The sequence below is a fragment of the Natrix helvetica genome (genome assembly GCF_964273705.1).
Source record: "Natrix helvetica genome assembly, chromosome: 5".
Taxonomy (NCBI): domain Eukaryota; kingdom Metazoa; phylum Chordata; class Lepidosauria; order Squamata; family Natricidae; genus Natrix; species Natrix helvetica.
This window is the reverse complement of record NC_138551.1, coordinates 139,826,437-139,850,652: the sequence shown is the minus strand read 5'-3', so window position 1 is coordinate 139,850,652 and position 24,216 is coordinate 139,826,437. Positions and strand designations below refer to the sequence as shown.

Genomic DNA, 24,216 nt, shown 5'->3' with positions numbered 1-24,216 from the left:
TGATGGACCTCCTGCTTCTGCTTCTGATGCTGCTGGTGTCCCATCCAGTCTCTGGGAAGCTGAGAATGAAATGCCCGCAGAGTTTGGAGCACCAGGATGGAAAACGACCACAGAGCTTTTACAGCCCAGGAGACCATCTCATCGGTCTAGTCAGCACTGGAGAGGAAACACTGCATACAAACTTGCTTTTCAACGTGGCTCCTTCTCTTCAGTTTGTTTTTCGTGATCCGTAAGTCATTCAGGGTGAGAGAGTTGCACTCCCTCCATTCTAACACTCTCCTTCTTTTCTGTTTTTATTTTTCATTTATTCCTATATTGGAGATTATGTCTAATTTCCTGAATGATTTTGATTTCCATGGCTTCTCTCTTTTGTCTGATTTTGTGAAAGAAACTCAAATCGAAAAATAGGCCTGGAAAAAAAAGCTGAAAGTGCTGCAGATTATTTTCCTCTCTCAGTTCAATCCTTAATTAAATGGTTGTTCCTCCATCCTTGTTCTATTAGATCTCTCGGCGGCCTTCGATACCATCGACCATGGTATCCTATTGCGCCGGCTGGAGGGGTTGGGGATTGGAGGCACCGTGCTACGGTGGTTCCACTCCTACCTCTCTGGCCGGACGCAATGTGTGTTGACGGGGGAGCAGAGGTCGACCGCAAGGCCCCTCATTTGTGGGGTCCCACAGGGGTCGATTCTCTCGCCTCTCTTGTTCAACATCTATATGAAGCCGCTGGGCGAGATCATCCGTGGTTTTGGGGTGAGTTACCATCTGTACGCTGATGATACTCAGTTGTACATTTCCACCCCAAACCACCCCAACGAGGCTGTCGAAGTGATGACCCGATGTCTGGAAGCCGTACGGGTCTGGATGGATGACAGCAGGCTCAGGCTCAACCCCTCCAAGACAGAGTGGCTGTGGTTCCCGGCTTCCCGATTCAATCAGCATATTCCATCGCTGACCATCGGGGATGAGCAATTAGCCCCGGTGGAAGGGGCGCGCAACTTGGGCGTCCTCCTTGACGATCGGCTGACCTTAGAAGATCACGTGGCGACCGTGGCAAGGGGGGCGTTCCTCCAGGTTCGCCTCGTGCGCCAGTTGCGGCCCCTTTTGGACCGGGAAGCCTTGCGCACAGTCACTCACGCGCTGGTGACGTCCCGCCTGGACTACTGTAACGCTCTCTACATGGGGCTCCCCTTGAGGTGCGCCCGGAGACTGCAGTTGGTCCAGAATGCAGCCGCGCGGGTTATTATGGGGAGATCGAGATTCTCCCATATAACACCTATCCTGCGCGAGCTGCACTGGCTTCCTGTGGCCTACCGGGTGCGCTTCAAGGTACTGGTTACCATCTTCAAAGCGCTCCATGGCACAGGGCCTAGTTACCTGCGGGATCGCGTCCTGCCCCATACATCCCTGCGACCCACTCGCTCACACAGGGAGGGGCTACTCCGGGTGCCGTCCTCTAGAGAGTGCCTGGGGACGGTGCCCAGGAGTAGGGCCTTCTCTGTGGTGGGCCCTACCCTTTGGAATGACCTCCCCCCAGACATCCGGACAACAACCGATCTTCGCTCCTTCCGTATGAAGCTGAAGACCTACCTGTTTTGTCAAGCCGGCCTGGCATAACATTACTATCTTGCCACCCCAGGTCATTTTACAATGGGAAATTTTGTTTTTAATATTTTTGGGGTTTTAAACTTTGTAAGTATGCTTATTTATGGACTTATTTTTACCTCCTCTGCACGATTTTATGGTGCTATCTTGATTATTGCTCTGTACGTCGCCCCGAGTCCCTGTGGGGAGAGGGGGCGACTAATAAGTTCAATAAAATAAATAAATAAATAAATAATTTATCACTTGAATAATGAATTTTATTTAAAGTACGGGTGGAATCAGTTGTAGTTGCCATACCTCAGCCAGTTCCCATATTTGTATAACTGATCATTGCTTTTGGATCAACGTTGGCTTAAGGATCAGTAGGCTTTTGGAGGCTTATATATATATTAAAAAGTATTTGTTGCTGTCCATTATAATAACATATTTTTTTTTACAATAGGGATGATTATGGTTTTCTAGATGCGTTAGTATTTATTTTCGCCATTCAAATGGCTAACAAGAATTCCCAGCTCCTGCACAATCTCACACTGGGCTACAACATCCATGACAACTATTTGAGCACTTTACGCACTTCTGATGCCTTGCTGGACATTCTCTCCACTGGAGAAGCCAATGTCCCCAACTACGGCTGTGGGAGGAAGGAGAACCTTCTGGCTCTTTTTGATGGAGCTATCAGGGAGATCTCCATCCAGATATCAACATTAGGAGGCACCTACAAAGTCCCACAGGTTTGTGTGTGTTTTTCTCCATCTGGAAAAGTGAGGGGTGGGTGGTGGTGGGTGAGCAATAGATGCAATCATGTCTTTTCCATGGAATTCAAGAGCTGCTTTTCTCCATATTAGCAAAAATGACAATATTTTACCCCATTACGTTCATAGTCATGGATTGATTAACATTTTTATCTATTCAAGGTCTGACATTCTTCGACTGCGAGGGTCCCCCCTCTCGCAGGCATGCCCCCTTGCCCTGATGAGGGCCCACCTCGATGAGGGGTTTATTAACCCAGAGAGGTGGAGGAAGCGGGGGATTAGGGGTTTTTTAGTAAAATGTTTTTTAAAGGTTTTAAGGGGTTCCAGGGAGGGGGGGAGGGTTACTTGGCCTTGGGGTATGGACATAGCCAGGTCAACAGGTGGGATCAGGACGGAGGGGAGCGGAGTGGTGGGGGTGGGAGGAAACACCATTCCTACAAGGGGAATTCCAATTGCGACGGTCGTAGGGAGGGGCGGGCGCGAGGACACTAGAAGAACATACAGTTGGTTGGGAGACCGGGGCCGCTGGATACGCCCGGTCGCTTGTACCAACCCCTGCAGTCTAGGTGGACAGGATCGGCAGAGCCTGGGCCTTAGGCTGATGTTATGTAATGCGAGGTCCGTGATTAATAAGGCCCCCCTCATCAGTGACTTGATCACAGAGGGGGAGCCGGACCTCGCAGGAATAACGGAAACCTGGCTGGGCCCGGAGGGGGGGTTGCCCCTCAGGGAAATGTGCCCTCCAGGTTACCGTGTATTCCATCAGCCACGGGCCCAAGGTAGGGGTGGTGGGGTAGCGATAATCATCCGGGAAGATTTGGCACCGAGAGAATTCACTGTGTCGCAGATATCTGGTTGTGAGTCTCTGGGCGTGAAATGGGGCCCAGGGAGTCAGCTGGGCCTGTTGATAGTATACCTGGCTCCCCGCCATACATCAACGGCCCTGCCCGGGCTCCTCGAGCGGATCGCGGAGATGGCGGTTGAAACCCCCAAGCTATTAGTGATTGGGGATTTCAACCTGCCATCGACGGGACAGGCATCCGGGGCAGCCCGGGAATTCATGGCTTCCATGACAGCCATGGATCTGACTCAAGTAGTTCAGGACCCCACGCACGAGGGAGGCCACATACTGGATCTTTTGTTTGTCTCCGACCAGTGGACGAGTGATCTGGGAAGAGGGAATTTAGTCATCACGCCCCTGTCATGGTCAGATCACTCACTTCTCCAGCTGGACTTCCCTGGCGCTGCTCCCCACCGCGGGGAGGCGGAACCAGACTATCCCAGATGGTTCCGCCCCAGGCGTCTGATGGAACCAGATAGGTTCCAGGCGGAGCTTGGGCCACCTCCTGCAGACCTGCCCCGCCCCCGGGCAGAGGACCTGGTAGCCACGTGGAATAATGCGGCCGCCGGTGCCTTGGACCGGGTGGCGCCTTTGCGGCCTCTCCGACGGCCACGATCGACCCGGGCCCCCTGGTTTAACGGGGAGCTAAGGGCGATGAAACGCCTTAGGAGACGCCTAGAGAGCAAGTGGAGGTCCTCCCGCTCCGAATCCGACCGAGCACAGGTAAGAGCCTATGTAAGGACTTACCTTGTGGCAATAAGAGTGGCCAAACGTCAGTATTGTGCCACCCTTATAGCGTCCGCAGAGAACCGCCCTGCCGCCCTGTTTCGGGTGACCCGCTCCCTTTTGTCACAGGGGCAGCGGGACCCCCCATTGCTGGGCCGGGCAGAGGAATTTGGAGAGTTCCTGCAGGATAAAATCGATCGGATCCGAAGGGGATGGACCCACCTCAGTGCTCCAGTGGGGACGTCCGAGGCTAGTCTTGAGAGACCATGCTGGGAGGAGTTTGACCCTGTTGTCACCGAAGATTTGGACAGGTTGCGCGGGCGACTGCGAGCCACCACATGTTTATTGGACCCGTGTCCCTCCTGGTTGGTACTGGCCTCCTGGGAGGGCTCACGAGGCTGGCTACTGGGGCTGGTGAACGCTTTGCTGGGTGAGGGCCTTTTACCAACCGCCTTGAAAGAGGCGGTGGTGAGGCCCCTGCTCAAGAAGCCTTCTCTGGACCCAACGGAGCTAGCAAATTACCGTCCTGTCTCCAACCTTCCTTTCTTAGCAAAGGTTGTTGAGAGTGTGGTGGCTCAGCAGTTTCCGCGCCACCTGGAGGAAGCTGATTATCTAGACCCGCGACAGTCCGGCTTCCGACCCGGTCACAGCACGGAGACAGCCTTGGTCGCGTTGGTGGATGATCTCTGGACGGCAAAGGATGGGGGTTGTTCCTCCATCCTTGTCCTATTAGACCTCTCGGCGGCCTTCAATACCATCGACCATGGTATCCTATTGCGCCGTCTGGAGGGGTTGGGGGTCGGGGGCACCGTATTACGATGGTTCCGCTCCTACCTCTCTGGCCGGACGCAATGTGTGTTGGCAGGAGAGGAGAGGTTGACCGCGAGGCCCCTTATCTGTGGGGTCCCACAGGGGTCGATCCTCTCGCCTCTCCTGTTCAACATATATATGAAGCCGCTGGGCGAGATCATCCGTGGTTTTGGGGTGGGATACCATCTGTACGCTGATGACACTCAGCTGTACATTTCCACCCCAAACCACCCCAACGAGGCTGTTGAAGTGATGTCCCGGTGTCTGGAAGCCGTACGGGTCTGGATGGATGACAACAGGCTCAGGCTCAACCCCTCCAAGACAGAGTGGCTGTGGCTTCCGGCTTCCCGGTTCAACCAGCATATGCCATCGCTGGCCATCGGGGACGATCAATTAGCCCCGGTGGAAGGGGCGCGCAATTTGGGCGTCCTCCTTGATGCCCGGCTGTCTATGGAAGATCACGTGGCAGCCGTGGCGAGGGGGGCGTTCCACCAGGTTCGCCTGGTGCGCCAATTGCGGCCCCTTTTGGACCGGGAGGCCTTGCACACAGTCACTCACGCGCTGGTGACGTCTCGCCTGGACTACTGTAACGCTCTCTACATGGGGCTCCCCTTGAGGTGCACCCGGAGACTGCAGTTGGTCCAGAATGCAGCCGCGCGGGTAATTATGGGGAGATCGAGGTTCTCCCATATAACACCCATCCTGCGCGAGCTGCACTGGCTTCCTGTGGCCTACCGGGTGCGCTTCAAGGTGCTGGTTACCACCTTCAAAGCGCTCCATGGCACAGGGCCTAGTTACCTGCGGGATCGCGTCCTGCCCCATACATCCCTGCGACCCGTCCGCTCACACAGAGAGGGACTACTCCGGGTGCCGTCCTCCAGAGAGTGCCAGAGGGCGACGCCCACGAGTAGGGCCTTCTCTGTAGTGGGCCCCACCGTTTGGAATGACCTCCCCCCAGACATCAGGACAACAACCGACCTTCGCTCCTTCCGTATGAAGCTGAAAACCTACCTGTTTCGACTAGCTGACCTGGCATAATACTACAACCTCTCCAGCCCAGGGCATTTTTAATTGGTAATTTTAGTTTTTAAGGGTTAATTTCACTGGGGTTTTAACTTTTTTAGGTATTGTAACTTATTTATTTATTCTTACCTCCTCTGTACGCTATATAATACTTTTGTACGTCGCCCCGAGTCCCTGTGGGGAGAGGGGGCGACTAATAAGTTCAAGTAATAAATAATAAATAATAATAAATGTTGAGATTAATCATAAAAGACCTGAAATGCTAGCAATACATTCCCTGGAGAAGACATTCTACCAACTATTTTACTGATCACAAAATATACCTGGTTGTTGGGGCCTCTACTGGCATCTTCATTTCCACATATAAATAATATCCAGTCGGATTGAAGTTGACAATAGTAGCCTTTATCTATCCTAAAAGTGGAATAAAAAGGGCTCTAGTAATTATAGGCCAAATAGACTAGCAGATCTTGTGGCTGAAATGTATGCCTGGATCCTCTTAGTTAAACTTGAGAAAAATGCATTCCTTGCAGAAGAAACAGAAGGTTTTAGGTAGTGAATAGCTATATAGATTTTATAAGAAATATTGCATGTCAATAATCTAATATTGCTAACAAATTTGTCTTGAAATATCTAATCTATATCAGCGAAGTAAACACGGTTTTGCTGGCTTTCTAGATGTTAGTGCATTTGTCATAATTAACAGAGAAATATTATATAGGAAATTGATTGTTCTCAAAATGGAGCTCAGCCTGTTGGCCCTGATCCAGGCTATTTCTCCAGGTCCTTGTTTGAGAGGGAGTTTGGGGCTCAATGGAGCAATGAGAAGAAGGATTGATACTTACAAAGGAGGAAGGGAAGGATGCATATTTGAACCCTTGTTATTCTCTCTTCATATTGACAATTTACTTCAACTAATGAAGGATCCAAAAACACATCATAAATAAATGTTATTTCTTTATTTGCCAAAAATTACTAAATTAGTGGACCAGTGAAATGCAGTGCACATAGTTTCCAGTACTTGGATTTTAGAAAGGCTTTGACAAAGTAAACCACCATCTACTTCTTGGTAAGCTAAAAATATATGGGATAGACAGCATCACCCCCAGATGGACTCAGCCTGTGGTCCTCAGTGGAACTACATCTACATGAGGGAAACAAGCAGTGGGAGACCCCAAGGTTCCATTTTAGGCCCAGTACTCTTCAACATCTTCATCAATGGTTTGGATGAGGGATAGATGGGGAACTCATCAAATTTACAGATGACACTAAACTGACCAGAATAGCCAATAGCCCAGAAGATAGGCTCAAGATCCAGATGGATCTAGATGGACTTGAACCCTGGGCCTATCTAACAAAAGGAAATTCAATATAGTGAAAAGTAAAGTAATACAATAGCAGAGTTGGAAGGCACCTTGGAGGTCTTCTAGTCCAACCCCCTGCGTAGGCAGGAAACCCTATACCGTTTCAGACAAATGGCTATCCAACATCTTCTTAAAGATTTCCACAACTTCTGGAGGCAAGCTGTTCCACTGATCAATTGTTCTAACTGTCAGGAAGTTTCTCCTCAGTTCTAAGTTGCTTCTTTCCTTGATTAGGTTCCACCCATTGCTTCTTGTTCTACCCTCAGGTGCCTTGGAAAATAGTTTGACCCCCTCTTCTTTGTGGCAACCCCTGAGTCTTACACTGAGGCTAGAAAATCCAAATGCAGAGGTACAGATTAGGTGAAACCTGGCTCAATAGCAGGAACTGTGAAAGGGATCTTGGAATCTTAGTAGACAATCTCTCAAATGTGAGCCAACAATGTGTGGCAGCAGCCAAAAAAGCCACTGCAATCCTAGGCTGCATCAACAGAAGGAGAGAATCCAAATCACGAGACGTATTGGTACCATTTTATGCCTTGATAAAACCACCCTTGGAATAGGGCATTGATGGCGAACCCTTTTGGCACCAAGTGCTCTTGTCAGGGATACAATCTGGAAGAGGAGTTGTACAGTGTGCGTGTTGGTCCATACATGTGCACCAGGCAGCTCCTCTTCCAGTTCCTGGCACTGCCGCGCATGTAAAGGCCAGCTGATCGTCGTGCTCACATGCACACAAGAAACCCGGAAGACCAACGGGCAAGGCCACGCGTGCCAGTCAACATGGCTTTGCGTTCCACTTAGCCCAAGCTAAGAAGCTGAGGCAGAGGGTGCCATTTCCCCCCCTGGGGTCTCCGTGCATCCCATTTTTGGCCTCCCCAGCCCCCAGAAGTACTCTGCCGGCCAAAAGCATTGGTCTTACTTTGCAGCTTCAGTCCATGGGGCTTGCGAAGGTAAGGCGTACACTCAGCCGGTGGGTGGGGTGATTTGGGCAGGGCAGCCTCATGGTCCCACGTGGGCTGGATTAATGGCTTCAGTGGCCTGTATCTGGCCCGTGGGACGTAGTTTGAGGACTCTTGGTATAGGGTCTCCTTCTTGAGCAGGGGGTTGGACTAGAAGACCTCAAAGATCCTTTCCAACCCTTTTATTTTGTTATAAGTTCTGTTATGGGTACATATGTTTAGCATGCTAAATACCTATTGGAACATGCTGATTTACACTGTGATATTATTATACTTACACATTGGATTATATACTCTGTGAGGAAGACTTGGGTTCTTTTCTGATAATAATTATCTGATAATTAATACCGGTAAATCAAGTTCAAAAGTTATGGTCTTTGGGAAATGACATCCTAGCCATAGATGGTCAGCCAATAGAGCAAGTAAGACCTTTCCTTCCCTGGGGCTGTTTTCTCTGAGACTGAATCTTGTCTCCCTCATCATCAAAGTAGCTCAGTTAGATCAAAGACATGAGTGAAAGTGGTGCTTAAATGAAAACCACAAAGCTCTCCAGCTTCCTCAGCCCCAATTATTGAAGTATCTGAGGCCAAGGTTTCCCCCATGTTCTTACATCAATCTGATGTTTGGGGCTTCAAGGAGAAACCACCAGCAGAACCAACCCAATCACAGCCTCCAAGGAGGATCTTGGGGTGGACAAAAGGACACCAGCTGCTGCCCCTCAGAGCTGATTTGGGAATTTACACAATTTCTACTTTGTCTAAAATGAGAAAATATGGGTATTGGCATAAAATTTAATCTATGGAAACTAACAGACTCTGAAAATTGTGGCTGTTAGAACAGACAAAACTTCAATTAAAGACCAATCTTGGATTCTACTACAGACAAATTGTATGAGGAACTGAGGTCTCCCTGTTTCTTGTACAACTGGAGAAGCTAAAAAGATTCCTCCATAAAGAATCTGGGCCTTAGAAGCATTAAAATATGCAGCAATCCTCAAAAATTATAGTAGGCCCTTTATTGGAATAGAATACTTCAGTTGGCATTTGCACATGTTAATCTAATTGAAATAAATTGTAGGGGTGAGATACCGTAACATGACTTACATTGTTTATATATTTTTAATTTATTTATTATTTTCCACTTTTAAAATACAATCTTGCTAATATTCAGTCTTTAATATTTTAAACAATGTCCAATTAACAAATTATTCTAATGCCTTCATGAAAACAAGATTGGATTTATTAAAATATAATAGTTTGGACTTGATTTGACCCCAAATATAACACAGCATTCTTCATTGTGTAAGGTTTTTGAATGCAGCTCAGAATCTGATAATTCCAGTGAAACTCTGAAGACGAAGCGATGGATTATCAGCTTTTATTTCTGCAGAAAGCAAAAGACTGGATGACCTTTTTGTCTCCCACCTTAACAGAGCAGGCTGAGAGAGAAAAAAAGGCATGTGCCAAAAACTTTTCCAAACATCTTATAGCTTGCACAGAACATCATTGCTATAGAAACATAATTTGATATAATTTGACATGATTAACGTCTTTTCTCTGAAAAAAACCCTACAATAACAGCGCTTTCAATGGTACAAACACCTTTTTATTGAAAGGTAAACGTTTGCATTTGGCATGCTTTTGATTAATGTGACTTTTGCTGTTGAATGCAAGCTGATAATTTTTCTAAACTTGACTCATACGTTGTAAGTTTGAGAGCAACACATGCAGCACTCAGGTCATCTGTTAGTCCAGGGGTGTCAAACTCAATTTCAATGAGGGCCCCATTGTGGTTGACTTCGGAGGCCATGGTGGGCACGGCCAGCTCCCACTGCTGCTGTGTTCACTCTCCTTGGTTGCCCATGGTGTGTGCAGGAGGTCAAAGTATGTGGGTCAGAGGGAGGCCCACTCCCTCTCCTTATGAGACCTAGCTTTGTAACCAAAGCATCCTCAATGATAGGATGGGAGACCACCAGGAGAGGTCAGGAGGAGAGGACAAGGAGATGGTAAAAGGCAACAGGGCTGTTGGTAATCAAGCGCTAAGGCAGGATTTACCTCACATCCTCACCCTCTCTCATTATAATCTCCTTCCTTCCCTTCTTTTTCCTTCCCTCTTCATTCTTTCTTCCCCTCTTTCCTTCTTTTTGCTTCCTTGCTCTCTTCTCCTATTTCTGTCTTTTTCTTTGTCTTTCCTGTCCCTTCTTGGATGCTCCAATGCAAAAGGGGAAACATTCCTTGCCTTGTGATCAAATGCCACTTTTGCTAGTACTTTGTGGCCACTGAAAAGACTGAGAACAAACCAGGCTCAGTTTATTCCATGCTTGCATTTCATGGGCACAGACTACAGGACAGCAAAACTGTCAAAATGATGGCTCTGGTAGTTGAACAGAGCTCCTCTGTTTTTTATGTACAACAGCTTTAGCATTTAAGAGCAGAGCAAAGTTAGTTGCTTTTCTATGAATACATAATGATCCTTGAAAGATCTCTTCCGTAGGGATCCTGCCATGGTCTAATTCAGACTGGAAATATAGCAAAGGAAACTATTTCCCCAATTGCTTTGTCCTTTTTTCCCCACTGGAGACAGCTGTTTGCAACCCACAAGGAGAGGATACTTTCCTAAGAGCTCAGAATTCAATGATACCAATGTGCCCATGACCACCACCAGATGGATTCGTAACTGGCTGACCAACCGTACTCAACGTGTAGTCCTCAATGGAACTCCATGTACATGGAGGGAGGTATGCAGTGGAGTACCTCAAGGCTCTGTTTTGGGCCCAGTACTCTTCAACATCTTCATCAATGATTTGGATGAGAGAATAAATGGAGAACTCATCAAATTTGCAGATGACACCAAGCTGGCAGGAATAGCCAACACTCCAGGAGATAGGCTAAAGATACAGAAGGATCTTGACAAACTTGAACATTGGGCACTATCTAATAAAATGAAATTCAATGGTGAAAAGAGTAAGGTTCTACATTTAGGCAACAAAAACGAAATGCACAGGTACAGTATAGGTGGTACCTTGCTCAACAGTAGTAACTGTGAAAGGGATCTTGGAGTCCTAGTGGACAACCATTTAAATATGAGCTAGTAGTGTGCAGCAGCTGCCAAAAAAGCCAACACAGTTCTAGGCTGCATCAACAGAGGGATAGAACCAAGACTTTATAATGCCTTGGTAAGGCCACACTTGGAATACTGCATTCAGTTTTGGTAGCCACGATGTAGAAAAGATGTGGAGACTCTAGAAAGAGTGCAGAGAAGAGCAACAAAGATGATTAGGGGACTGGAGACTAAAACATATGAAGAACGGTTGCAGGAACTGGGTATGTCTAGTTTCATAGAAAGAAGGACTAGGGGAGACCTGATAGCAGTGTTCCAATATCTCAGGGGTTGCCACAAAGAAGAGGGAATCAAACTATTCTCCAAGGCACCTGAGGGTAGAACAAGAAGCAATGGGTGGAAACTAATCAAGGAGAGAAGCAACTTAGAACTGAGGAGAAACTTCCTGACAGTTAGAACAATTAATCAGTGGAACAGCTTGCCTCCAGAAGTTGTGAATGCCCCAACACTGTAAGTCTTTAAGAAGATGTTGGATAGCCATTTGTCTGAAACGGTATAGGGTTTTCTGCCTGGGCAGGGGGTTGGACTAGAAGACTTCCAAGGTTCCTTCCAACTCTGCTATTGTACTGTATCTCAGGGTGGGGAAGGCCATGGGGGTCCTAGTGATACAAGAGACCCTCAAGGCCTCCTCAACCCACTAAGATACCTCCTGCTTCTCCCTCTCTTCCTGCAACAAGGACTCGCTTACTTTCCAAACCTCTGTCTCCTCTCTTGCTTCTCGGCTTCTTTGCCTTTGAAGAAGGGAGAGGAGAGTTGGCTGGGAAATGCTTTTTGTGCCGAGAATGGAGGCTCCTGGGTGCTATAATATTGTGCAGATTCAGGCACCCATCTTCTTTTGCAGAGTCAGGGATCCAGAAACTTTCATTCTCGGGGGTGGGTGGGGAAAGTGGTTACCTGCAGGTCTCCTGCTCCTCCCCTCCCCCCAACTACTTTCCACTTAGCTACTTAATGAGGCTTCTTTGTCTCAAGGAGCAGCAAATGGGGCCAGACAGAGACAGGCAATCAAAGTGTGTTTGGCAGAGAAAGCATACTTCAGCCAAGGCACCCAAACTGCTGCCAATGGTGTGGGCGACAGCTGAGCCTGCAAATGGGGCCAGACAGAGACAGGGAGGGTAAGAGAGTAATCTAAGTGTGTGTGTGTGTGTGTGTGTGTGTGTGTGTGTGAGAGAGAGAGAGAGAGAGAGAGAGAGAGAGAGAGAGAAAGCGTGCTTCAGCCAGGGCACCCAAACTGGGGTGGCCGACACCTGAGCAGGGAGGCAGGGTGTGTGTGTGTACTTTCATCCTCATTCAAGCAGCGCCTCTTATTTCCTCCCCAGCACAGTTGGGGCATGAAGGCTGCTGCCACCTAAGCACCGTGATTGCCCCCTCCCCAGCCAGCCAGCCAGCCCCACCTGACCTGCTCCCTGCCAGCTCCTGCAAAGCCTCGCCATTCTCCTCCTTCTCTTCTTCTTCGTGTCGTCATCCTCCTCCTCCGCCCAAGTGGCAGTGGGCTCCACAGGAAAGGTTTTCATTTCTGCCCTGGGGCAGAAAACTCTGGTGGGCTGGAATTGAGTGTGAATGGCCTGGCTCTCCAGTGCTTCCTGGGCCAGTTGGAGGCTTCCTTCAGCCTTCACAAATTTGCAGGGCTTGTTTGGGGTTTTTTGCTTCCAGGTTGGTGCAGGAGGCTTTCCAGGGCCAACATGGGGGGAAAAAACACCTGTGCTTTCTGCACCCCATTTTGGCCCTGGGAAGCCTCCTGCACCAACCTGGAAGCAAAAAAATAAAAATAAAACCCCTGCAACTGTTTGAAGGCTGAAGGAAGCCTCCAAATGAGCGAGAAAGCACTGGAGGCCCAGACCATTCACTTCCAGCCTAGCGGAGTTTCCTGCACAATGTGAGCACACACACACACACACACACACACACACACACACACACACACACACGCACACTGCATACTCATGCATCCCTCGCCCTGGCCCTTGGCAACCCACAAGGAGGGGATACTTTCCTAAGAGCTCACAATTCGGGAATAACGGGGGGAAAAACCCTGCGCTTTCCATGCCCCATTTTCGCCCTGGAACGCCTCCTGCACCAACCTGGAAGCAAAAAAAACCCCCAAAACCCTGCAACTGTTTGAAGGCTGAAGGAAGCCTCCAACTGAGCCAGGAACCACTCACTTCCAGCCCACCGGAGTTTCCTGCGCAATGTGAGCACCCCCCCCCCCCCACTGCATACTCATACCTCCTCCTCCACAAAGGCCCGAAAACCAGCTAGTCGGCAGGAGGGGTGCCTGCATGTGGATGTTAGTGGAGCTGGGCTGGGGTGGCTGGCGTGCTGGGAGAGGACAATCTGCATGCCACAGGTTCCCCATCACGGCTCTAATCCTTTCAATTCCTTTTCCAGATCAATTATGGAACAGCTTCAGAGGCTCTGAGTGATAAAAGTCGAATCCCCTTTTTCCACCAGATGCTCCCCAAAGAAGGGATCCAGTACCCAGCAATTGTCCCGCTGCTCCTCCACTTCAGATGGACCCTGATTGGCCTCTTTGCTTCAGACACAGAGAGTGGAGAGAATTTCATGAGGACTTTTACTCCTGTGCTTGTCAGGAATGGAATTTGTGTGGTTATATCACAACTGTTCTCACCAACTGGATATACTGCATACCTCAGGGATTCCCTCTCTAAGTGGAGACAAGTCAACGTCTTTGTTCACTTCATGGAATTTGATTCCATTTGGGACAAAATTCTTCCTTTCCATTTAACACTTATGCGTCTCCCAGGACCCACTGAGGGGAAAGTCTGGATCCTCACAAATTTCTCCATGTATGAAATAAACAAGCGCAGACTTCTCAAATACATCCATAGTATTTGGAACTTTAGTTATCTGGGAAAAGAAAGGCCAATGGATTCTGCCTTTAAACCCTTTTTATTTGTGGAAGAAAAGTTTCAAGATCTTTATTTTCATTGTTCTCTTTCAAAGAATGTCTTTTCTGTCAAAGGCCGCAGAAGATGCACCCAGAAAGCCCCACTGGAGACCCAGGAGAAAAGGGACAGAAAAAGCACCCAAAGTGACTATCAATATTACAGTCTCATAAAGACTCTGGCCCAGGCCATGAATGCTGCCTATTCCTCCAGATCGAGGAGGGGAAGGAAGGAGGAAGAAAAGATCTTGGGGTCTCCAAGGCTGCAGCCATGGCAGGTATGGGGGTCCCGATATGGACCCATTAATCTTAGATCCTTTGGAGGAGGAATCCAGAGGAGAAGGAGGGGAAGCATCTCAACAGATCTGGTCAATTTAATTTTTCAGCAAATTAATGGTTCCAAAGAGTAGATACCATGGCATTTTTATATTAAACACTGATAATTGGAAAATGCTGTATTCTTTTTAAAATAAATTCCTGTATTTGTGGGTTTGTGATTAGCCTGGTGGAGTTCCACCTTTCTTCCGTCCCCATTGCAGGTGGGTCTGTGTGCAGCTGGACAGGCAGCTAAGCCCCCCTATTCTCCTCCAATGAAAGGGAGCCTGGCATGGATCTGGATGCTTTATTGGGAGAAGAGGGCAGGTGAAACTGAGGAGATACAAAGAGTGGAAATCAAATAGAAAGACGAGATAGGCAGCATTAACTAACAGCCAGCAAAGAAGCAGCTGGAACCTCTCCAGCGATGCTCCGTGTGAGGGACGGAGGCCGTCTCCGGATGACCAGGGGTCTCGGTCACAACGTCTGCTTCCGTCTTCTCCAAAGGCTGACAGAAAATGGAGTCTGGCTTCAGACCTTATAGTGAGGCTTACCTGTCCCCGGCCACTAGGTGGGGCTAGAGCCGTGATGGCGAACCTAAGGCACGCGTGCCACAAGTGGCACGTGGAGCCATTGTCAGGGTACGCGAGGCGCTGCTCTGTCAGCTGGCCAGCGCGCATGCGCGCGCTGGCCAGCTGAGTTCACCTTTTTAAAAGCTATTTTTCGCCTTCCCCAGGCTCCAGAGTCTTTATAGGAGCCTGGGGAGGGCGAAAAGAGCCTCCCCCGCCCCCCCGGAGGCTTCAGGGAACGTCCGGAGGCTTCACTGAAGCCTTCGGAACACTTAAAACCACCCTCCGAGCAACCCGGAAGTGACTTCTGGGTTGCTCGGATGGTCGTTTTAAGCGCTCTGAAGGCTTCAGTGAAGCCTCCGGACGTTCCCTGAACAGGCACGAGACGTGCGTCTCCATCGCCCGGGCCCGGATCACCTCCGCCGCGCGGCGCCTCAGGCTCGGCGTCCTTGCACCTCGCCTTCACATCGCTGCCGCCGCCGCTGCCACTAGGACGGGCTCGGCCAAAGTGAAGTCCGTCAGGCTTCGGCCGCGCCGCCCTCGCCTCCTCCTCCTCCTCTAGCCGCGCCATCGCAAGGATTAAGGCGAAAGGGGGGGGGGCGGGGAAAGCGAAGGGGGCTTTGCATGATTTTTTCGCCTTCCCCAGGCTGCAGAGGCTTTATAGGAGCCTGGGGAGGGCGAAAAGAGCCTCCCCTGCCCCCCCCCCAGAGGCTTCAGGGAACGTCCGGAGGGTTCCCTTACTACATCGCAAGGATTAAGGCGAAAGTGGGGGGGGGGGGGACGGGGAAAGCGAAGGGGGCTTTGTTGTCCTCCTTCTCCTTCTCCTCCTTTCCCCCTCCGGCTCGAACGCGGCGCCGGGGTCCGGCAGGCAGCAAACGAGTCGGAGCCTGCCGACTGGAGGAAGAGGGTGAGAGGCGGGTCCTGTGAACGGTGGCAGCAGCGGCGGCAATAGTCGTAACTCGGCGGCGGGCCGCCCCGGCTAGGAGACAAATGAGGGGAAAGGCGGCAGGCAGCCGAGTTGCGACTATTGTCGCCGCTGCTGCCGCCGTTCACAAAACCCGCCTCTCACCCTCTTCCTCCAGTCGGCAGGCTCCGACTCGTTCACTGCCTGCCAGGCCCCGGCGCCGCGTTTGAGCCGGAGGGGGAAAGGAGGAGAAGGAGAAGGAGGACAACAAAGCCCCCTTCGCTTTCCCCGTCTCCCCCCCTTTCACCTTAATCCTTGCGATGGCGCGGCTAGAGGAGGAGGAGGAGGCGAGGGCGGCGCGGCCGAAGCCTGACTGACTTCCCTTCGGCCGAGCCCGTCCTAGCGGCGGTGGCAGCAGCGACGGCAGCGATGTGAAGGCCGGGTGCAAGGACGCTTAAAACGACCATCCGAGCAACCCGGATGTCACTTCCGGGTTGCTCGGAGGGTGGTTTTAAGTGTTCCGAAGGCTTCAGGGAAGCCTCCGGACGTTCCCTGAAGCCTCCGGGGGGGGGCGGGGGAGGCTCTTTTCGCCCTCCCCAGGCTCCTATAAAGCCTCTGGAGCCTGGGGAAGGCGAAAAAATCATGCAAAAATGGGCACGTTGGGCGCGCATGCGCACTGGAGGCGCGTTGCATTATGGGTGCGGCACGCCCGCACCTGACCCCCCCGCGCTCCCCCCACTTGTGGCACGCGAGCCAAAAAAGGTTCGCCATCGCTGGGCTAGAGCAACAACAGCACAACAGTTACCGTATTTTTTGGAATATAAGAAGCACCTTTTTCCCTCAAAAAAGAGGCTGAAAATCTGGGGGCGTCTTATACATCGAATACAGCATTTTTTGCCTCCCAAAGCCCCTCTCCCTTCACCAAAATGGCCGTCCATACCCTTATGGAGGCTTTCAGAGAGCTCCTGGGGGCTGGGGAGGGCAGTAATGAGCAAAATGGGCCATTGTTTCTCCCCCCAACCCCCAGCAGCACTGTATAAGGCTATGCATGCAATTCTTTTGACAAAAAACGGGCTTGTTTTTTAGAAGAACGGGCCATTTTTTGCTCATTGTTGGGGGGGCCCGGAGCACTCTGCAAGCCCCCCCCCCAAGGCTATTCATGACTTTAAAAAAGGGGGGGGGGCGTTTTCACAAAAACAGGCCGTTTTGGGGAGGTTTGCAGAGTGTAAAAACTTTTTTTCCCCCTCTTGGAAAGCTCTTTAACTGGTTGATGAGAATTACATTGATCAAGTGCTTTGCCAGCGGAAACAAAGTCTTAGGTGCTGCAGATTGTCATCGATTTCCTTCTCCAACACATGGATAAATACACCTGGAAACATCTACCTACCTACCTACCTACTCTCTCTCTCTCCCTACCTACCTACTGTATTTCTCTCTCTATCTCTTTATTTCTCTCTATCCCTCTACCTACCTACCCTCTCTCTCTCTCTCCCTCCCTACCTACTGTACTTCTCTCTCTCTCTCTCTCTCTCTCTCTCTCTCTCTCTCTCTCTCTCTCTCTCTCTCTATCCCTTTATCTACCGCCCTACCTCCCTACCTAACTACTCTCTCACTCTCCCTACCTACTGTATTTCTCTCTCTATCTCTTTTTATTTCTCTTTCTATCCCTCTACCTATCCTCTCTCTCTCTATCCCTACCTACCTACTGTATTTCTCTCTCTCTCTCTCTATTTCTCTCTCTCTATCCCTTTATCTACCGCCCTACCTCCCTACCTAACTACTCTCTCACTCTCCCTACCTACCTACTGTATTTCCCTCTCTTTCTCTCCCTCTACCTACCTACCTACTTTTTTTAAAAAAATTGCCTCTTCAAAACCTTGGTGCATCTTATACTCTGGTGCATCTTATACTCCGAAAAGTACGGTACATGTTGTGGCATGACAACCTTTATAAATTAGGAGGAGACCCTGAGACCATCTAGCCCAACCCCCTCCTCTCTGCAGGAATCCCAGTTCAAGCTTCTCTGACTGATTTGCTCTCAGACGATCCATGAAGAGGAGACTGAACTTCTCTGCTTTACTGGCTCAGCTCTAAAACAACTCATCCTTTTATCATATTTTCTCTCTCATTCAGCTAAAATCTCCTCTCTTGTAATTGAATTCATTTTTCCACGTCTGGCACTCTGGAATAAGAGTGAGCGGATCTTACACTCGTGTGTAACAGGAGTCAGTTATTAGAAGAGGGTTGTATCCAGTGGTGGCATTCAAAAAGTTTTACTACTGGTTCTGTGGGCGTGGCTTGGTGGTCATGTGACTGGATGGGAGTGGCTTGGTGGTCATGTGACTTGGTGGGCATGTGACAGTGGGCATGGCTTGGTGGTCATGTGATTGGGTAGGTGTGGCTTAGTGGTCATATGATTGGGTGGGCATGGCCAACATGACATCACTCACGTCAAGGGGTACCTTGCCTGGCCTCTCCTTGCCTCAACAAGATACAATTTCCCTGTCTATTTATTTACTACTACTGAACATCCAAAATACACAATTTAATCCTATGTATAAATGCCATATTTGTACATACATATTACATAGTTTACTGTGTGTATAGGCACACAAAAGGATACATTATCTACTATATATACTGTATGTGTATGTACACACACACACACACACAGCTCTTCTAAAACTGTACACATTCAACCTCATTTACTGTGTTTAAACACACTTAGAGTCCACTTTCTGGCACACATTTAACTTTAACTTCTGCACATTAGAACATTTCACAGGCCTTCAGATGTTCTTCCCTAGCCTGCACATGACTGTTAGAGCCAGGCGATGTCATGGATTGAGTAAACTGTGGCAAAACTCACTTAACAACGCTCTTGCTTAGCAACCAAAATGTTGGGCTCAATTGTCATACGTCAAAGACTATCTCTGCCTTCCTCTGCATGGCAGCCTTGTCCTAGTAAACTTCTTCCCTTTTCTGTCAATTTTCCTCTCTGTTAGAGGGACCAAAATAATCCAGAGGATATCAGGTCTCTTGCTGGAGCAGAGGATTGGACTAGATGTCTTCCAAGGTCCCTTCCAATCCTAGATTGCTGTGCTGTTTCAAAGAGTCTTCTGGAACCTTCCTTCCTCTCTTCTTTTTTCCCTCCCTCCCTCCCTCCCTTGATGTATGTATATATACATCCATCCACCCATCTACATCTTATTCACTTTCGTTTCCCTCTCCCCTTTCTTTCTTTCTTTCTTTCTTTCTTTCTTTCTTTCTTTCTTTCTTTCTTTCTTTCTTTCTTTCTCTCTCTCTCTCTCTCTCTCTCTCTCTCTCTCTCTCTCCCTTTTCTTTCTTTTCTTTCTTGTTTCTCCCTTCTTTTTCTTTCTCTCCCTTTCACCCTCTTTCTTTCTTTCTCTTTGTATCCCTTCCTTTCCTCCTTTCAAAGCTAGGAGATCCACCTGAAACAAAAACTCATTTGGATGAAACCAGCCATTACATATACACACTATTTCTCCCTTCCTCCCTCCCTCCCTCCCTCCCTCTTCCAACAATGAGGTGACTCGCCTCATTGTTTGCTTTTAGGGGCAGGCCGATCGCCAAAGTCCTTTCCAAGGGTGCTCTGAGGATCCCCGCCCTCCAAAAAAACTCCAGGTTGCTTCTGGAGGGGACAGGCAGGTGGGCAGCATTCCCCTCTCCCTGGGCGCCTGCAGCCTCGGAGCCTGCAGCAACTCCCGGCCATTGCACACCTAAGGCAATGAACAACTTCTCACTCACCAGAGGATTTTCTTTAGTGTGGAAGGGCCCAGAGTTGCTCCAAGGCTGCAGGCACCCAGGGGGAGGGGGGGTAATGCTGTCCGTCTTCCCTCTCCCAAAGCAACCTTGGAGGTTTTCAGCTCCTCTGCAGAGGCATTTTTTTAAAGAAAACCTCCCAAAAGCCACAAGATCCAGAGCTGCCAGTCTCCAGTAAGATGTGCATCGCGTGGCCTGGCCCAACCCATCCCCTGCCCCACCCGCCACCCCCAAATTGCACCTCATTGTGAGCGTCTCTCAGCCATTGTGTGCAGGGAAAAACCTTGCACAGTAAAGAAAAACTTCCCAAGAGTTCGAGAAATTGTTAATTACCTCACACTCATGAGAAGGTTTTCTTTACTGTGCAAGGTTTTTCCCTGCACACAACAGCTGAGAGACGCCTGCAGTGGGGTGCAATTTGGGCCCACCCCTCACCCCAAGGCAAGGGCCATCAACTCAATAAGACTCAATAAGCCAAGAGTTGTACCCTCGACCGGCTCCACCGAAGATCCCCTTCATTCTTTTTGAGTCGGTCTGCTTTGCCACCCGGTGAACAACTGAGGGAAACCGCTCCTGCCAAGAAGCATCCCCCAACTCCCCATGCCCGACCGTTAAGCCAACCGATGGTTATGCAACCGGAGCCAACTGGGCGCAAAGCTGGGTTGACAATGAGCCTCCGAAGTCTCCCTCCTGCCTGCTTGCCCAGCGCTCGCTCAGCTGCCCCCTCTGATCCCCCGGCTGGATGCAGCCACTCACTGGCGACTGGAAAGTGAGGTCATCCACCGCCTTCTTGTCAAGCACTTGCTCAGAGGCCTCCTACCCTCCAGCTCCCCCCCCCCCAGCCTCCCCCCCCCCAACATCCCCCACTCCTGGGCACAGACACTCACCGGTTCTTTCTTCTTCTGTTTCCAAACTAAGCCCCGGTTGGTTGGTTGGTTAGTTGGTTGGTTGGTTAAAGGGCGTTTGGATCCAAAAGCTCCATCACTGGAGGCTTTTAAGAAGGAGAACTTTTCGGCTGCCAGCTGGCAAAGAAAGCTCTCAGCCATGACCGGCACTGCTGTAGCTCCTGCCGGCTGGGTGGACAAAGGAGCAGGTGGCGGCTGCGGCCTCAGTCTGGCACGAGCTGAGGGCCTGGTCTGGGGAGGTGGGGAGTGGCTCGCCCAGGCAGCTACTGCAACAGCAGGGCTGGCCAGGTCCCATCTCGTGTGTTCCACCCCCCTTCCACCTTTCGCCCATGCCTCCATGTCGTTTTTGGGCGTGCAACATGTGGGAGATCCCAGCTGCAGTTTAAACGAGTAAACTGAGGCTCCTAAGTGGGATCGAGCCAGTGGTGGGTTCTGGCTGCCACTACTGACGGTTGCTCTGCGCATGCGCAGAAGCCAAAAACAATATGGCTGAGAGAACCGGTTCAGGGGCGTGGCCAGCCTGGGTTACTGCTGGTTCCAGCAATCCAGGCCACCAGGTTACTAACGTTTCAGCCAAACTGGTCCAAACAGGTAGGAACCCACCTCTGATCTGGAGGTGTTTTCCATCAGGATTACAAGGGAGAAGATTAGCCGACAGATTTCTTCTTGATCAACCCATGATTGCTGAGAATCAATCTGTTGTTTTCAAAGAGTTTATGAATAATCTTTTTTCTCTGTTCATTTTATTTGTTATCTGCTCTAAAATGTTCCCTATAATTGACCAACTGTGTCTATTATATTTTCTCTATAGTTTGATAAATTTTTCTCAAACTTTTTCATTCACTTATGAAGATTATGGCAGTATTTGTATCCTATTTAACCATATTTGGAGATCAGACAATTGTAGAAGAAAGATTCAATGTGGGATAAGAAACAAACTTTTCTGTTTTTCGAATTCTGGATGTTCCCATTCTAGTTTCATCCCTTTCTGGAGAAGAATGAATTTTGGAATATTTCTGAGATGAAACTGTACTTGGACCAAAATGGACAGATAAGAGCAGATCTGGGCATTTCATGCTACTTGGTTCTCACCAAAGAGGGTGTCAAGGGAGAGACTCTGGCGTATTTTGAAAGACAGAGATTTTCTATCAGACAAGATGCTCTTGCAGGGCTAAAGTTGCTCAATAAGGTGGGATAAATTTTGGTGTCTTTTCTCTGTTTCCCAAAGCCTGAGGTCCCATTTCAAGTGGGCAAAGCCCACAGTCTCCAGGGTGATTGGCCTTCCATGCCAGTTGGTGTCATCTAATGGAAGTTCTTCAACAGACGGGACCTAAGTGAAGGGGCTTTTCAATGTTTTATGGAAACCTTTCAAGATCGTACTGGTCAGAGGTTTCTTTCTTAATCACAGTTTTATTCTATCTTTTAAAAATCTAATGGAATAAAACTTTCCTAAAATTATTATAGTAAACTTTATTCTCAGTTTTAATATGAATATATCATCATACTTAATTTTTTTTCCAATTCCATCCCTCTAGACTATTAAGTAGAAAAGTACCTTATTGCAATGTTAAATTCCAAAAGGAAAAGGAAGGAACTAAATGAAGAATCTGCCAGTTGTTCTACCTCCTGCATCTGGTTAGAAGTAGTCAGAGGTTTCATATTTACCTCAGTGAAGACCAGAGGCTACTTGTCTCCATCCATTTCTCCCTCCATTTTCCATGGACGGAGAGTCCTAACATCTTTTCTTTGGCGTTCCTTGTTTTTCTGCTCAGTCCCTGCCTCAGTCCAAATGTGTGGAAAGTTGTCATCCTGGATTTGTCAAGAGGGCTCGAGAAGGAGAGCCAGTTTGCTGCTATGACTGCGTTCCTTGTCCGGAGGGGACCTTCTCCACTCAGGAAGGTGGGTGAGACTGGAGGAAAGGAAGTGGAACTGATTCATTACATACATCAAATAATAAAGTTTGGTTCTGAACATCACACAGGAAATTATTTGGGTCCCAATTCTTCTCTCACTTTCATAGACGATTAAACAAAAATTGATTTTAAAAAAATCTTATACTTCTTACCATCTCTCACTAGAGGTACTAATAAATGTGTCCTAGACAATATCTCCTGGTATCACTTGGTGTCCAAATAAGGTATTTCCTGAAAGGTAAAAGGAGAGAATAGTAAAGGAATATTGTTTTTTTTCTCAGATGCAGGAAAATGCACCAAGTGTCCGGATGACAAATATCCAAATGAGGACAGAATCCAATGTATCCCCAAAGTTATAACCTTCCTGTCTTATGAAGAACATCTGGGCATCATCCTGGTCTCTTTTACCCTGGTCTTGTTCCTAATTGCAGGCCTTGTTTTAATAATCTTCACTAAATACCGAGAAACTGCCATTGTCAAAGCCAACAACCGGGATCTCTCCTACATCCTCCTGGTCTCCCTCCTGCTTTGCTTCTTGTCTCCTTCTCTCTTCATTGGTCAACCAAGGAAAGCCACTTGCTTCCTCCGACAAACGGTCTTCAGCATCATCTTCTCAGTTGCTGTTTCTTCTCTCTTGGCCAAAACCATCATGGTGGTGCTGGCTTTCCTGGCCACAAAACCAGGAAACCGAGTGAAGAGATGGCTGAGGAAGAGCTTGGCCAACTCCATCATCCCTTCTTCTTCTGCTGTCCAAATTATCATCTGCTCCATCTGGCTGGGAGTTTCTCCCCCCTTCCCTGACTCTGACCTCCACTCCCAGCCTGGAGAGATCATCCTGCAATGCAACGAAGGGGCTGTTGTCATGTTTTACGTCACCCTCAGCTACATGGGCTTCCTGGCTGCCATCTGCTTCACGGTGGCTTTTCTGGCCAGGAATCTGCCTGGGGCCTTCAATGAAGCCAAGCTGATCACCTTCAGCATGCTGGTCTTCTGCAGTGTCTGGGTGACTTTTGTGCCCACCTACCTGAGCACCAAAGGGAAATACATGGTGGCTATTCAGGTCTTCTCCATCCTGGCCTCCAGTGCTGGTCTGCTGGGCTGCATCTTCATCCCCAAGTGCTACATTATCCTTCTGAGGCCAGAGCTGAATACAAAGGAGCATCTCACAGCTAGAACAAATGTAAAAACATGAGAAAAAACACCATGATATTTAAGAATGGTATAATGTCCATTTATTTGAACGAATGCCTGAATTATTTCCACTTAGATAGTATGCAGCAATCAAAGAACATATCTAGATGTTTCCAAATGGGAAATTGTTGAAGGATTTTAATTCTTATAACTGCCTTCCTTTTCACCTCAATAAATCTTGCTAAAGAGAACTCTGTGAAAGTCATTCAGAGGAATTTGTTGTTCACCAACTGCCAATGAATTTGACATCTTTTAAAAAACGTTTTTAAAAAAATGATTCCTATGGACAGCACTAAAAGTGTATGTGTGAGAGAATGAATAGGAAAAGTGGTAAGATAGATTCTATGGGAGCCAAGCTCCAACTACCATGTTATTTGATAATCTCCATGAGAACCATTGGCCATCCCACCAAGCCAGAGGAGGTGGGGGCCTCCCGGTCCTCTTGCTTAGATGTTCTCATCCAAGGAGACCTACTTAGCTCACCTTTTCCATAGTTGCTCCTGCCCTGTTAAAGAAGTTTTCTATGAGATCTAC

The 24,216-nt window shown here is 48.8% G+C and overlaps 1 protein-coding gene across 1 annotated transcript; it reads left to right on the top strand.

Annotated features, from left to right (window-relative positions):
- Positions 1-2: 2 nt before the first annotated feature.
- On the top strand, positions 3-23,683 carry LOC309392821 (vomeronasal type-2 receptor 26-like; the record flags this gene model as incomplete). The annotated part of the gene is made up of 6 exons (XM_081954295.1): positions 3-229; positions 2,048-2,336; positions 13,586-14,380; positions 21,555-21,767; positions 22,351-22,477; positions 22,773-23,683. The coding sequence occupies 6 exons, from the start codon at positions 3-5 to the stop codon at positions 23,681-23,683; spliced, it is 2,562 nt and encodes an 853-aa protein (XP_081810421.1).
- Positions 23,684-24,216: the final 533 nt, after the last annotated feature.